The 12917-nt window shown below is 40.0% G+C and overlaps 1 protein-coding gene across 5 annotated transcripts; it reads left to right on the top strand.

Moving 5' to 3' along the window:
* The first annotated feature begins 357 nt into the window (after nucleotides 1–357).
* Nucleotides 358–12475, top strand: LOC122540518 (nicotinamide N-methyltransferase-like). 5 transcript variants are annotated; one of them, XR_006309337.1, is made up of 4 exons: nucleotides 358–518; nucleotides 3880–4084; nucleotides 10066–10164; nucleotides 11997–12475. XR_006309337.1 is itself a non-coding variant. In XM_043676382.1 (3 exons), exons 1-3 carry the CDS (start codon nucleotides 467–469, stop codon nucleotides 10088–10090), a joined length of 282 nt encoding a protein of 93 aa, XP_043532317.1. In that variant the 5' UTR covers nucleotides 358–466; the 3' UTR covers nucleotides 10091–10221. The 5 variants fall into 5 exon arrangements, 2 of the variants coding, with proteins under 2 accessions (XP_043532317.1, XP_043532316.1); XR_006309339.1 differs by lacking the exon at nucleotides 11997–12475 and adding an exon at nucleotides 10370–11625; XR_006309338.1 differs by lacking the exons at nucleotides 3880–4084; nucleotides 10066–10164; nucleotides 11997–12475 and adding exons at nucleotides 2363–2462; nucleotides 3315–3868.
* The last annotated feature ends 442 nt before the right edge of the window (nucleotides 12476–12917 follow it).

The following is a 12917-nucleotide window of genomic DNA, read 5'->3' on the forward strand; positions in this document are numbered from 1 at the left end:
ATATTCCTTATAAAGTCAAGTAGCTGGAAAGTGGTTCATCTTCTGAGTAAATTGACATGTCATTGAATAATCTTTAGAACTCTGGCATAATTAGGGGACTTTGAACTTCTCATGAAACAGAATTTGGCAGGTGTTATTCCTCAAATTGAACGTAAACAACGAACGATGATAAAAAACAGTTCACATCATGAATTTTGGAGAATGACCGTGTGAGAAAATTCTCGAGCAGCTTTTCAGGATCCTCCCTTCCTGTTCAAACAAAGTATCTTTCTTAAATAGCTTTTCATACATGGACTGCCGCTTTAAATCTAAAGGGGTTGGGAATTGCCCAGAAACTTTCCACTCAGTCCACTTCGCTATCGGAGGTAAAATGGAGCTGGGCTTGACTGATGGAGATTGTTATGAGGAAATATATATGTTTATTTGGAAACATATTATGGTTCTCCACTTGGTAATCTGATGGAAAATGATTTTTTTACCTTTTGTTCTGAAGAATTTGCTAAAAGCCTTTTCCAGGGGTGAGTAAAGTCTTTGGTTTTGTTAACTGGATTGCTTTGCTCAATGTCGGTCTGAAGAGCAACACCCTAATTTGTGAGTAGCCGCCTGCAACTTTACAGAGCAATTACTTAGTTTATTGTCAGTACAATTTTTTTCCTAGTTATTTTAATCAGCGTGTTCAGACATATAACTGGGACGGATGGACTTGAACCCATCCTCCAGGATTCAGAGGTAGGGGGCATAGGAACCCCAATGTGTGGGGCTAGACCCTAATGCTTCTGGCTCAGAGAGAGATATATATCATTGTGCCAGAAGAGTCCTCACAAAGTACACCTTTTGCATCAAGTGTCAAATGAAGGATCTCTAATAGCACAAAACTGTTGGAGACTGCAAACAGTTCCTGAATCTAAAGCACAAGTTTTTAGCCAGATCAGTGGATGATCTGGAACTGATGTCTCTACTCCATTTGCATAGCGCCAGTTCTCCCACTTGCTCTAATCTGAGTTACTGAATGAACAGTAAAGCAGCAGGATTGGGGCTAAATTAATGTAATAAGGTGAGAAAATGGGAATTAAAGGGGGAGTGGTGCAAGTGAAAGGGAGCTGATAATGTTAAAGGTGTTGTGATTGTAACAAGGTCAGATAGAATGTGAATTACCTAATCAGAGCTGTTAATCTGGTCTGATCAGAGAGCCCCGGCTGATATAAAAGGATTGAGTGTCTCGGAAACTAGCACTCTGGTGCCTGACTCTGTATGAGGCAGTACTATAGTCAAGGACTATTCATGTGTAATTGAAGAGATAAAGGATGACTTGGTGTGGGATATAAATGAATTAATGTTATTTCTGCAAGTATAAAGCACTCTGGTGCCTGACTCTGTATGAGGCAGTACTATAGTCAAGGACTATTCATGTGTAATTGAAGAGATAAAGGATGACTTGGTAATGGGATACTGGCGTCTGTGAAGTTATTTCAGAAGGTACTGGATTTAACTGAGGGATGGGGAAATGGATGATGATGTAGGAGTGACGGGTCAAAAATAGAAGGAGGATTAGGCCATTCAGCCCTGTGACCCAGTGCAAATGTTCTGAATGGTGGACCAAGCAAGAGAAGTGAAGTCTTGGAGTGTTTGCCAAGAAGAGAGGAAAAGAACATTTGTGTGTGATGAGGAATATTCCCATATTAACAGAAAGACAGGATGCCAAAAGCTTCTGAAAGCAAGAGAATGATGAGTAAAAAATATACTTCCATGATAGTGACTGAGTAAGACTCCTGAACTGGAGCTCTTCCACTCCAATCATTTCTTTTCTTCATTTCCTCTCTTTTTGTGTTTTTCTCTTTCTCTTTTTAGTTTCTTTCCTCGGAAGCTTTGGCGATATGCTGGGTGAAAGCCAGCATGGACCTTTGGCCCCAGTGCAGACTGGGAGTTCCAGCCCCAGGGCGGACTGGGAGTCCTGGTCCCAGTACAGATTTGGAGTTCAGGCTCCAATGTGGATTTGGAGCTCAGGCCACAGTGCAGACTCAGAGTTTAATCTTTAGTGTAGATTTAGAGTTCAGGCCCCAGCGCGGACTCGGATTCCAGACCCCAGCACTGATTTGAATTGCCAGCACTCCTGGCCTTGAGGTGAATCTCTGCGCAGTCTGTGTTGGAAGGACTGCTATTCTGAATTCTTATTTCTCTATTTTACTAATACATTGCTGGACCTTTTATTTCTTTATCTTTTGAATATTTTCCCTCAGAATTTGTACTTAAGAATCTGGACTAAGGTATTTGTGTATCTGAGATGTAAGGTGCGATTAGTAAAATTTTAACAATATTCACTTGAGTATATAAGACAATAAAGGTAATTCTAATTCTAAAATAGGTTCCTCAGTCCAAGAGTGCAGGGCTTATGAAGACCCTAAAACATCCAATAGCAAGCATGTGTCATTTCATAGGCTGAGCTCCTTCTGCTGCTAAACCAGGTAAGGACAAATGAAAGTTGCCCTTTCCCCATAGCTGAGGCAGGCATAGGGCCAAATGCACATTCCTTCCCAGGACTTTGTTACAATATGTCTTCACCCTGAATGAGACAAGCTGCACAATCATTCAATGTACATGGAGCCATCAGACTTCCAAAATATATGTAACAATGGGCCAAGTGGCCTCCTCCTTCAATGCTGTAACCATTCAGGGTGAGTCTGGGAGAGAAGTGTTAATTTGATCTAAGAGAGGGAGAGAGAGAGATGAGAGGAAAGTTCAGGTGAATATCAGCGTGCCCTGACTGAGAAAGAATTGAGGAAAGAGAAAGAGAAGTGTGGCAGAACATAAAAGGGCAATAATCCTGTGCTGTCCTTAGAGAGTGAGAGAGAGAGACAGCTGATGGTTTAATCTGAAGGTCATCACATCTCAGATTCCTGTTTACATTAACCATGTTACTGGTTCCAGCCTCTCTCTTTTTCTTTTATCTTCTAATGGGGCATTGTTTAAATGTTTGGTTGCATTTCATTCACAGTCCTGAACTACAGCCTCCTTAGGGCATTTGCTCCTGGGTTTGGCAAGATGATCATGAACAGATCCAGGCAGTGGGGGATAGAGGGGAAAATAAAAATGGCTGCCTGCCTCTCACCTGTGGTTCTGTCCATGTGCAGGTGTCCTTTGAGAGAGAACACGCTGGTACTCTTCTGGCCTATGTGGCCAGTGGGGAGCATAAGGGCTAAGGTGCATTATCACCCCAACAACAAGATATTTTGATACAAATATAATTGTTTTATTCTCAATGCAGTGCCCCGTAGGAATTGTCGCCATTAATATTATCTTATTGTTCATTTTTCAAGAGTAGAAAGAAGGTTGAGTCATAGCAAGCAGCCATAACCACAAGCCCCCAGTGATTGCTAACCAGAAGATACAACGTGCTGTCAGAGCTGGTACCTGAAAATACAACACATTGCAGACCTTAACCACTTATTGTGTGAAATGTTGTTCCTTGTGTTACTCTTGCTTCTTTTACCAATTAGTTTAAACCGCCTCTTTTTCATTCTCCATCTCTTTCATGAATGGGAGCAGTTACTCACTATCAACTGCTCTCTACACCCTTCACCATTTCCAGCTCCAACCGAAGTTGGAAACATTCAGGTGAACTGGATTTCCTGATGTTGCAAAATAGTTGAGAAAGTTCAGTCCCCACTGTGCAGTAGTCTGACTGTGAAGGAAATATCACTGTCATCAAGAAACAATGGGAATGGTGAGAAGAAATGGAAAGTGACCCTGATTCTCACATACCAACTCAAGCAGGCAAATGTTGATTCTCAGAAATATCCCACAGGTGTTCCACCAATACTGCTTGTATTACACTTTGCGACTTTCTTTCCCAGTTAATGACTGGGTTTTGAACTATTCCAGGTCCAAGATTCCACACACTTCTTGAAATTGGATGTGGTCCCTGTCTTCACTGCACTCTCTGTGCCACGGAGCATGTGGAGGAAATGGTTTTGTCTGATTATGCTTCCAACAATCGTCAGGAGATTGAGCAGTGGTTACAAAATGATCCAAAAGCTTTTGGCTGGAGCCCAATTGCAAAATTTGTGTGTGAACTGGAAGGCAACAGGTAATTAAGAACTAACCATGAGGTGCTCTGCTCTTTTCAATAGAAAAGTTTGCTTATTGATCCATTTACATTTTTCAGTGTGTTACTGAGACTTACAGAGCAAGAAAACTATGGGTCTGAATTACCTGACCTCCTCTGGTGTGATTTGATTTGACTTATTAGTGTCACATACCAAGACACAGTTTTGTTTTGTGTGCTATCCAGACAAATCATATCTACGTGAATACATCAAGGTAAAAGAACAGAATGCAGAATATAACATTACAGCTGCAGAGAAGGTACACAGAAAGGTCAATCGAATATGTGTGAGATTCGTTCAGAAGTCCAATAATTGCAGGGAAGAAGCTGTTCTTGAATTTGTTGGTATGTGCTTTCAAACAATTGTATCTTCTGCCCAATGGAAGAGGTTGGAAGAGAGTATGACCAAGATGGGCAGAGTCATTGATGACGTTGGCTCCAATGGCCATATTCACAAAATGTTACGTGACTTTGTCAAATTTAATTTGATCTTGCTCCACTGAATTGCCTTGCAATGCATCCGTTTGTTAAAAGTGCTGTACAAATGCAACTAGCTATTGAAGCACTTAAAGACATGATAGGGTGAGGAAATGTTATTTCTTTAACTGAACATGAGCTGACAGAAGTTCTCCATTTATTTTGGGCAGATCAACCTGCAGAGTTCTTTCCATCACTTAGTCATCACTAAGTTTTTGCTGTGGAGTATCCCCTCGACTGGAAACTTGTCAGAGCAAACATTAACAATAGGCTTGAAATGCACAATGCAGGTCATCCCCTTTTAATACGGCACACATTCTTTATAGAATCTAGTTTTCAGACATTGAGTTTGTATCTATGAGGGAAAAGTGGCAAGAGAAAGAGAAGAAGCTGAGAGATTCCATCAAGCAAGTTTTGAAGTGTGATGTTCATCAAAATAACCCTCTGCATTCAGTGGAATTAGAACCTATTGACTGATGACTTCTTTGTGTCTGGAAGCTGCCTGAAAAGATAAAGCAGCTTACTGCACAGCTGTTAGAAACGTAACCTCTCTGTTAAAACTGGTGGGTTGCTTATTATGATCACTGTTTTGAACAAGACCTTATGTACAGTGGATAAACACAAGTTCTCATGCCTGAAATTTGATCAGGCCTTTTTGGAAAAAAACTTTGAAGGAGACAGGTTATGAAATAGCACAACTTGAAATATTTGTTGTTCCTAAAACTATAAACACTATGTCAGGCTGCAATCTCCTTGGATGCTCGCATGAAAGACCATATTGAATCAATAATGTAACTGTTATAGATTTATTCTGTTGAACACTGACTAAAATTACAACAATTAAAGCATATTATAAAGCAAATCAAAATACTTGTTTATTATTAAGATTATTTATCTTAGCTGCTTTACTCATTCTTAAGAAACAATGTGGCCAATTTTCTGAGGGTTGGTGATCTTATGCAGGTTGCCACACCACCTCTTTCAATAAAAGAAACAGGCTCTACATTTCTGATTGGAGATTGTGTCTTTCAGAAATGTAGACCAGTATTTCCATTCAGACTGCTGTTTTGTACCACAGGACCATCAAAGGAAGGTAAACCATGCTTCATTTTCACAGCATAAGCTGTCATATTCAGAAAATATAAACATGTGATTACAGTGCCATTCAGTATTACAGTGATTACATGCAACATTGATATCTTTGCTTACCATCTCACCTCTGACCATTCTGCCAGAGGTGGTCAGAGTGATCCATTTGCTAGTTGCATCTCACTGACTGGGTGCTGTTTGGTACCTTATAAAGCTGCAATTGTTTTCCTGAGATCATAATGCCAAGTAATGTTTTACAATTTTTCCCTACCACTGCTATCTGTTTTTCAGTGTCCCTCTCGTGAGGTTTTCTGTTTATACCCTCCATTATACATCTTTCAGGCCTTGGTATTCATTTTCATTGCCCCCTGCTGGTGGGATGGGGGCTTCTCTCTACAATCTATAGCTATTTGTCTGAAAGAATTCCGCTAAATTGCATTAGTTTGTTAGTTGCACTTATAATTTCACTATGCCTACATGTTTTATTGGCAATTACAGAGCCTTTAATTATGGTGGGATCAGTCTCTTCCCTCTACACTTTACTAAATAAAAAGTTTTCTCTTTCCTCCTAAGAGTTCCATGAGGCACTTCATTTTTTAATCTGATTGCCGTGAGTGTGAAGGTCATGATTCTGTTTGTGGAATCTGCTGCCTCAACTAATAATTCTCTTAAGCCAGAGGCAGCACCAACAACTCCCCATTTAGGCCCTCGGACCCAGCACCAAGTTAGCCAACATCTTACAGCATTAACCCAGACAATAATGCCTGTTTTTCTAACCTTTGTCACTTACATTTCCACTTTATTTCAATAGCCCATTGTCATGCCAAACTAACCTTTAATAGTATGTGTTGGAGATATCAATTTTGAAGCACATGCATGTCATTCAATAATCACAAGCTGATTATACATCTGATAAAGTTTAAGATTGGCTCATGCTTAACTGGCAACAGATTATGCATTTACTTTCTTGTAGCAGGTCCGAAACTGGTCCCACTGTTGGAAAATTCCCTTGTGTTGGCCAGCAGTATTCTGCCCATCTCTCGGCTTGCAAAGATGCTCAAATGGCAGTCAAGTGTCTGCTAATGTTGCTCTGCCAAGGCATTAGATTTTTATTGCATGGCCCCACCGCACATGCTCCCTCACAGCACACTCAACATGGAATCATACTTCCCAGCTCTCATTCTCCACCTCCCCAAGTCAGTGACTCATGGTCCTCACTCTCAGATTCACTGGTAAAGCACCAGGTCTTGGGTTGAATGAAAGCATCAAGTTGTGTTACTCCTGCAATCATAGAAGTTCCTCTTGTACAGTGACTTCTGACAGATTCACTAGTGAGCAGCACCTTTCAAAATCTTTCTGTTTCACTTCCCTGTATTTTGTTGTGGAGGTACTGGTGTTGGACTAGGATGGACAAAGTCAAACATCACGTGACACTGGGTAAAAATCCAACAGATTTATTTAAGACCTTAAGCCTTCGAAGCTCCTGCTCCTTCCTCAGGCAGCTAGTGAGAGGGAATACATCGGACACAGAATTTATAAGTAAAAAATCAAATGGTCATACAACTTATGTGAATGTATTGAACAAACCTGGATATCTATTAAGTCTTTAATCGGTTGGAATGGAGGTACAGGTTTTGATTGGTTAATATGTAAATCCCATAATTTCTTTCAAGTCACTGCCCCAAAATATCTTCAGGTTTTATCAGGATAAAGATGACACCCCCGGTCAGAAAATGCATTTTAGGTGTGAGGCCATGTTTCAAGTCTGTTTCTAACTTATCCTGGAGCCAGACTGGTTTTATTTCCAGAGTAGGAATTTTAAAAATGTCACCTTGATTGTCTGTCTACAGATCATGCGCTTTTTGAACAAAATAGAATGTATCTGCAAATACAAATCTGAATTTTATAAATACCTTGTGTACTTCACAACAATGGATATGATGTTTATTGGCTTATTCCTGGTTATCCCGATCAGTTCCAAACCTTAGGCTCTACTTCTAGGTACTGTATTTGTAAAAGATTGCACTTTTGTTAAGGTGTTCTCCATTTGTTCCTGAATGTTGTTTCTTTTTAATCTCCTTAGCCTGTCAGTGACTGCCCTATCTGTAACTTTCATTTTGAATATTTTTACTTTAATATGCAGCTTCCATGCTGCAGACCAATCATGGTGATCCCATGAACCAGGGAGAAAAACTTTGACATGTTTGGTATCTTTTGTTCACTAAAGTATTGTATCTTATGTATGATATCTTGACAGCCTTCACTGTTTTGCATTTATATCTAATTGTCAAAAGAATTGACCATTCTTTTAATATTTCCTGCTATTTCAATTTCTATTTAACTTCTTCTAATTGGTTCTTAATCCAGCCTCGCCTTGCTTCTATGTTCATCTCAGTATAATCACACTTTTTGTTCTTATAGAGTCATAGAGATGTATAGCATGAAACATACCCTTCGGTCCAGCCCGTCCATGCCGACCAGATATCCCAACCCAATCTAGTCCCACCTGCCAGCACCCGGCCCATATCCCTCCAAACCCTTCCTATTCATATACCTATCCAAATGCCTCTTAAATGTTGCAATTGTACCAGCCTCCATCACTTCCTCTGGCAGCTCATTCCATACATGTACCATCCTCTGCGTGAAAATGTTGCCCCGTAGGTCTCTTTTATATCTTTCCCCTCTCACCCTAAACGTATGCCCTCTAGTTCTGGACTCACCGACCCCAAGGAAAAGACTTTGCCTATTTATCCTATCCAAAATTATGCCCCTCATAATTTTGTTAGTCTCTATAAAGTCACCCATAGCCTGCGACGCTCCAGGGAAAACAGCCCTAGCCTGTTCAGCCTCTCCCTATAGCTCAAATCCTCTAACCCTTTGTTGCCTTCACCAGTGTTTTCTCTTTCTTTTCCCAAGTTATGAACTAGATCTGACCCCCTCAAAATATTTTAAGAAGGTAGCCTTGATCCTAACTTGTTCTTATTTCAAGGGTAGATGTGAAATGCCATATTGCAGACGCGATGTGATTGGTCAAATTATTCAACGATAACCAAAAGAATTTATTTAAACACTGTGGTTATATACAACAAAAGAAAGAGGAATTTAGAATAACTTGACAAATGGAAATTGCAAAATAGACACAGTATCTATTACTAATTAACTGTTCCACTATAGTAACATCCCATAAATATACCTCTTGGCAAAAAGGAAAATTCAGACACAGATCCTCACATGCTGTTCTCCAATCTAGGATGCAAGAAAATCAAGAGAAAATTCAGAGAGTAGCAGCCAAAAGACATTCACTGAAGCTTCCAACACTTTTGAGACCCCATTAGCTTCTGATGTTACTAAAAGAAACAAAACCCAAATATCCTGATCTATGAAACTGGCCACACCCACTCTGTTTGTAAAGAAAAAACCCAAGCCCCTATAAGTTGTTTACACAAGTCGTCTTCAATAGACTTACAACCTCTCTTCAAAAATAAACCGGGACAAAATAACCTTTTAAATTGACAGCATCATCACACCCCTATAGATATCTGTTCTGTACTCATACTTCCCAAGATGTTTTAGTCTTCATCCATGCTTTTCACATATGATGTTGCTGTTCAGTCTGTTTCCTGAGCTCAACATCATCTTTATTACATTTCTTATATTTCTCCAGCATTTGGGATAATTGAATTCTGTTTTGGGCATTCCAGTGGCTCAGTGGTTATATTGCTGCCTCACAGTGCCAAGGACCCAGGTTCAATTCCACCCTCTGGTAACTGTGTAAAGTTTGAACATTCTCCCCGTGTCTATGTAGGTTTCCTCCGGGTGCTCCCATTTCCTCCACAGTCCAAAAACATGCAGGTAAGGTGGATTAGCCATGCTAACTTGCCCATAGTATCCAGGGATGTTGTGTGTTGTGTCGTCATAGGAGAGAGAGTAAAAGCGACTGATGGTGATTTAACCTGAGGGCCACTAGACCTCAGGCAAGGGAAGTGGTTGAGAAGGAGAGTCCTTCATGGTGACCTCAAACTGGTTTTGGAAATTGAACCCACACTGTTGGCATCACACAGTTTGTAAACCAACAATCCAGCCAACTGAGCTAAACCGATTCCAGGGATGTAAAGGCTAGGTGGATTAGCCACGAGAAATACAGGGTTAGGGATAGGGTAAAGAGGGAAGGCATCTGGGTTGGGTGCTCTTCAGAGGGACATTGTGGACTCAATGGGCTGAATGGCCTGCTTCCAAACTGTAGGGATTTGATGATACCATGATAATTGCTACTTAGATGTACAGAGCTTGAATCTTGCTGAAAAGAGAGGACTGTTGCTGAAACACTTTGTCTTGGATACATCAGGACAAATGTAGGAATGCCAAATTTGAAACATGTATGACAATTTGTTCCACAGGAGAGAAAAGGGTGCTGATTGTTGACAAGTCAACTCTGCTTGGACAAGGCAATGTCCTGGAGAAAACAAAGTGGAACTATAGAAGCCCCATGCTTCTAGGTAAGTCAAGCATTTCAGGCAGCTCATTTACTCTTGCTGGAAGTGGCATTCATTCAGACTCGAGCAGCTGTTCTCTGCAAATAAACAGAACACGTTCAAGCCTTGTGCCATTTGGAATCAGCAATAATTCTATAAATTATTTTGTTACAAGAATGATAGATCAGTGGAATTGATTATCATGATCTAACCTTCATCATGACTGCAGGATCACTATTTCCAGTCTGGCTGGGGCTAGCACAAGCCAATGATTGTGTAGCTCTGCGAAACATCAGCCTGTGCATCAAGTAAATTTCTCCTCCTTTGATGATGAAGAAGAGGAACAGCATGAAGACCATGATTCTGACATAATTTAGTGAATAACCAAACAAATGTTTAATTTAAATACTTTTTATTTCAATTTATAAACGTGTAAGTTCTTCTACTTTGGACACCGCTGTACAGACATTGATCGCGTTTGAATAACAAATTTTTTCCATGAATATAAAGAGGAGATTTGATAGAGGTATTTAAAAGCATGAGGGATCTACGTAAGTTAGAAAGAAACAGTTCCTCTTGGCAGAAGAATTGAGAACTTAGAGGACACAAATTGTACGGTGACTGGCAATGGAAGCAATAACGACATTAGGAAGTAAATAATTTAACACAGGGAGTGATTAACGTCTGTAATACATTGTCTAAGAATGTTCTAGAGGCAGATTCAATTAAGGCCTTCCAAAGAGAATAGGGTCACTGTCTGAAAAGAAAATGATTGCAGGATTGTAGGGTGTAATTGGTTAATTTGCACTTTCAGTGAGCCAACACACACAGGATACAGCAATCTGAAAGGCCCCATCCTGTGCTGTAACCATTCTATCGATCCATAACTCGAGGATAAATGAGACATTAATACTTTACTTGTCAGCCTTCAATGTCACTCCAGTATTTACTGCGAAATGTCATGGCCAGTGAAATATTTACATTGTTGATAAGGATTCTCGTGGGCCATCTCTTAATGTTTATTATTTCATTAAAAAAAACATTGAGCATCAATCGCTTCTTTTTCGACTGTGATCACTCCATATTTTCGTTATTGGGGTAAAGCAATACTATGCAATAAATATTGTGCCTTACCCTGCAACTTGGTAGCATAGAAATCCTCTCTTTTGGATTCAAGTGATCCAATCAGATCATTTGAACTTTAATTCTAGACATTTGATTGGGCATGCAAATTTACCATTGCAAATAAGATGCTCCATTTTAATGAACAAACTGTTTCAGTGAAGTTTTCATTCTCCAGGACAATTGACTCTTTCCCTGGATTCATTCCAACCTGGCCACCCGACAAATGATGACGGAAGTCATTACCTTAATGAAACAACATCAACAATAAATACAACACTCTAAGAAAACAGCTCATTCTGTGTTTAAAATAAATGTGCAGATTTTCTCTTGTGAAATCCAAACGTGCATAGACTGTTGGATTACACTCATTTAGGTAGAGAGAGTCCATTCTAGAAGAATCCAAGCGAGGGTGGGGATGCTTCCTAGCAATATCCAGCTATGTCTGGAGTAGTCAGCAGAACTATCAACGTTACAAAAGTCGGTGGAGCAGCAAAGAATTTTTCTACCTCCAATGGTTATATCACTGGCATCAGCGGTACACTCCGAATGATATGAACATTTCTTTGTGACCCTCACAATGCCAAGTCCAGCTGTAATAGAATAAATAGATTAGGTGACCTTCTCATTGGTTGGTTTACATAACATGTTAAACATAATTAACATTAATCATTAAAGCTATTACTTGTTTAAATTGTATTCATCTGAAATGTTCCCCTTATCTAAATGGACAGGTGCTCGTGTGAAGCAGTGAGTAGCCCTGCTGTCTTTACATCAGAGGCTCCAGGTTCAAGGCCCACTCCTGGACCTGATGGCTATGAAAGGAGTGATCATAACAAGGCCAAATGGAGTGGTCATTAAGCTGGAAATCCTTCCTAAAGGCTTATGGGAAGAGCAGATGAGTTTCCTGGTCAGCCACGCTTGATGGGGACTGTCATCCAAGTCAAAAAATGTGGTGCTGGAAAAGCACAGCAAGTCAGGCAGCAACCTAGGAGCAGGAGAGTCGACGTTTCGGGATTTAGCCCTTCATCACTACAGTCTCTGATGACTGTAAAATAAAGAGTCAACTATAACTGTACTCTAAGAAGAAGTACTGAGCATGTGCGTAAAGAATGATACTATAGTGACATTAAATCACACAGAAGTGGAGCTTGAATCTATCAGGTTCTAGAAGATGTGCTCTTTCATATCCTTTGTGCATTGTTATGTTCAATAAAGCCTGTTAACATTCATTGACCTGAGTAACTGGGGTAGTAGCATGGTGGCTCAGTGGTTAGCACTGGTAGTTCACAGCACCAGGGACACTTCTAGTCCAATGCAGTATCAGAGATGCTGTCTTTCATTAGAGATAGTAAACCAAGAGTTCATCTACTGCCTGGGTGGATGGAAAAGATTTCTTAGTACTATTTCAAAGAAGAACAGAGGAGTTATCCATAATCTGCCCAATAATTATCCTTGTATCAATATCAGCCAAAGAAAATCTCATCATTAACATATTTCTGTGTGTGGGAGTTTTCTGAAAACAAACTAGCAGCAGCATTTCCTATATTGCAACTGTGATGTCAGGCCTGGTATAGGCATGTCAGTTTATGAACTTATACTCAATAATTATTGAAATTAGACACAAAAGTGCTGTTGAGATTGTTGACATGGGG

This window comes from Chiloscyllium plagiosum, chromosome 35 (genome assembly GCF_004010195.1).
Source record: "Chiloscyllium plagiosum isolate BGI_BamShark_2017 chromosome 35, ASM401019v2, whole genome shotgun sequence".
Classification (NCBI taxonomy): Eukaryota; Metazoa; Chordata; class Chondrichthyes; order Orectolobiformes; family Hemiscylliidae; genus Chiloscyllium; species Chiloscyllium plagiosum.

Bases quoted from the DNA above. Each gene is read 5' to 3' on its own strand.
- LOC122540518 (XM_043676381.1), top strand. From the start codon at position 467: ATGATTTTTTTACCTTTTGTTCTGAAGAATTTGCTAAAAGCCTTTTCC. The intron at 519-3,879 runs GTGAGTAAAGTC...GAACTATTCCAG, and splicing joins GCTAAAAGCCTTTTCCAGGG to GTCCAAGATTCCACACACTT. The intron at 4,085-4,941 runs GTAATTAAGAAC...TGTATCTATGAG, and splicing joins TGTGAACTGGAAGGCAACAG to GGAAAAGTGGCAAGAGAAAG.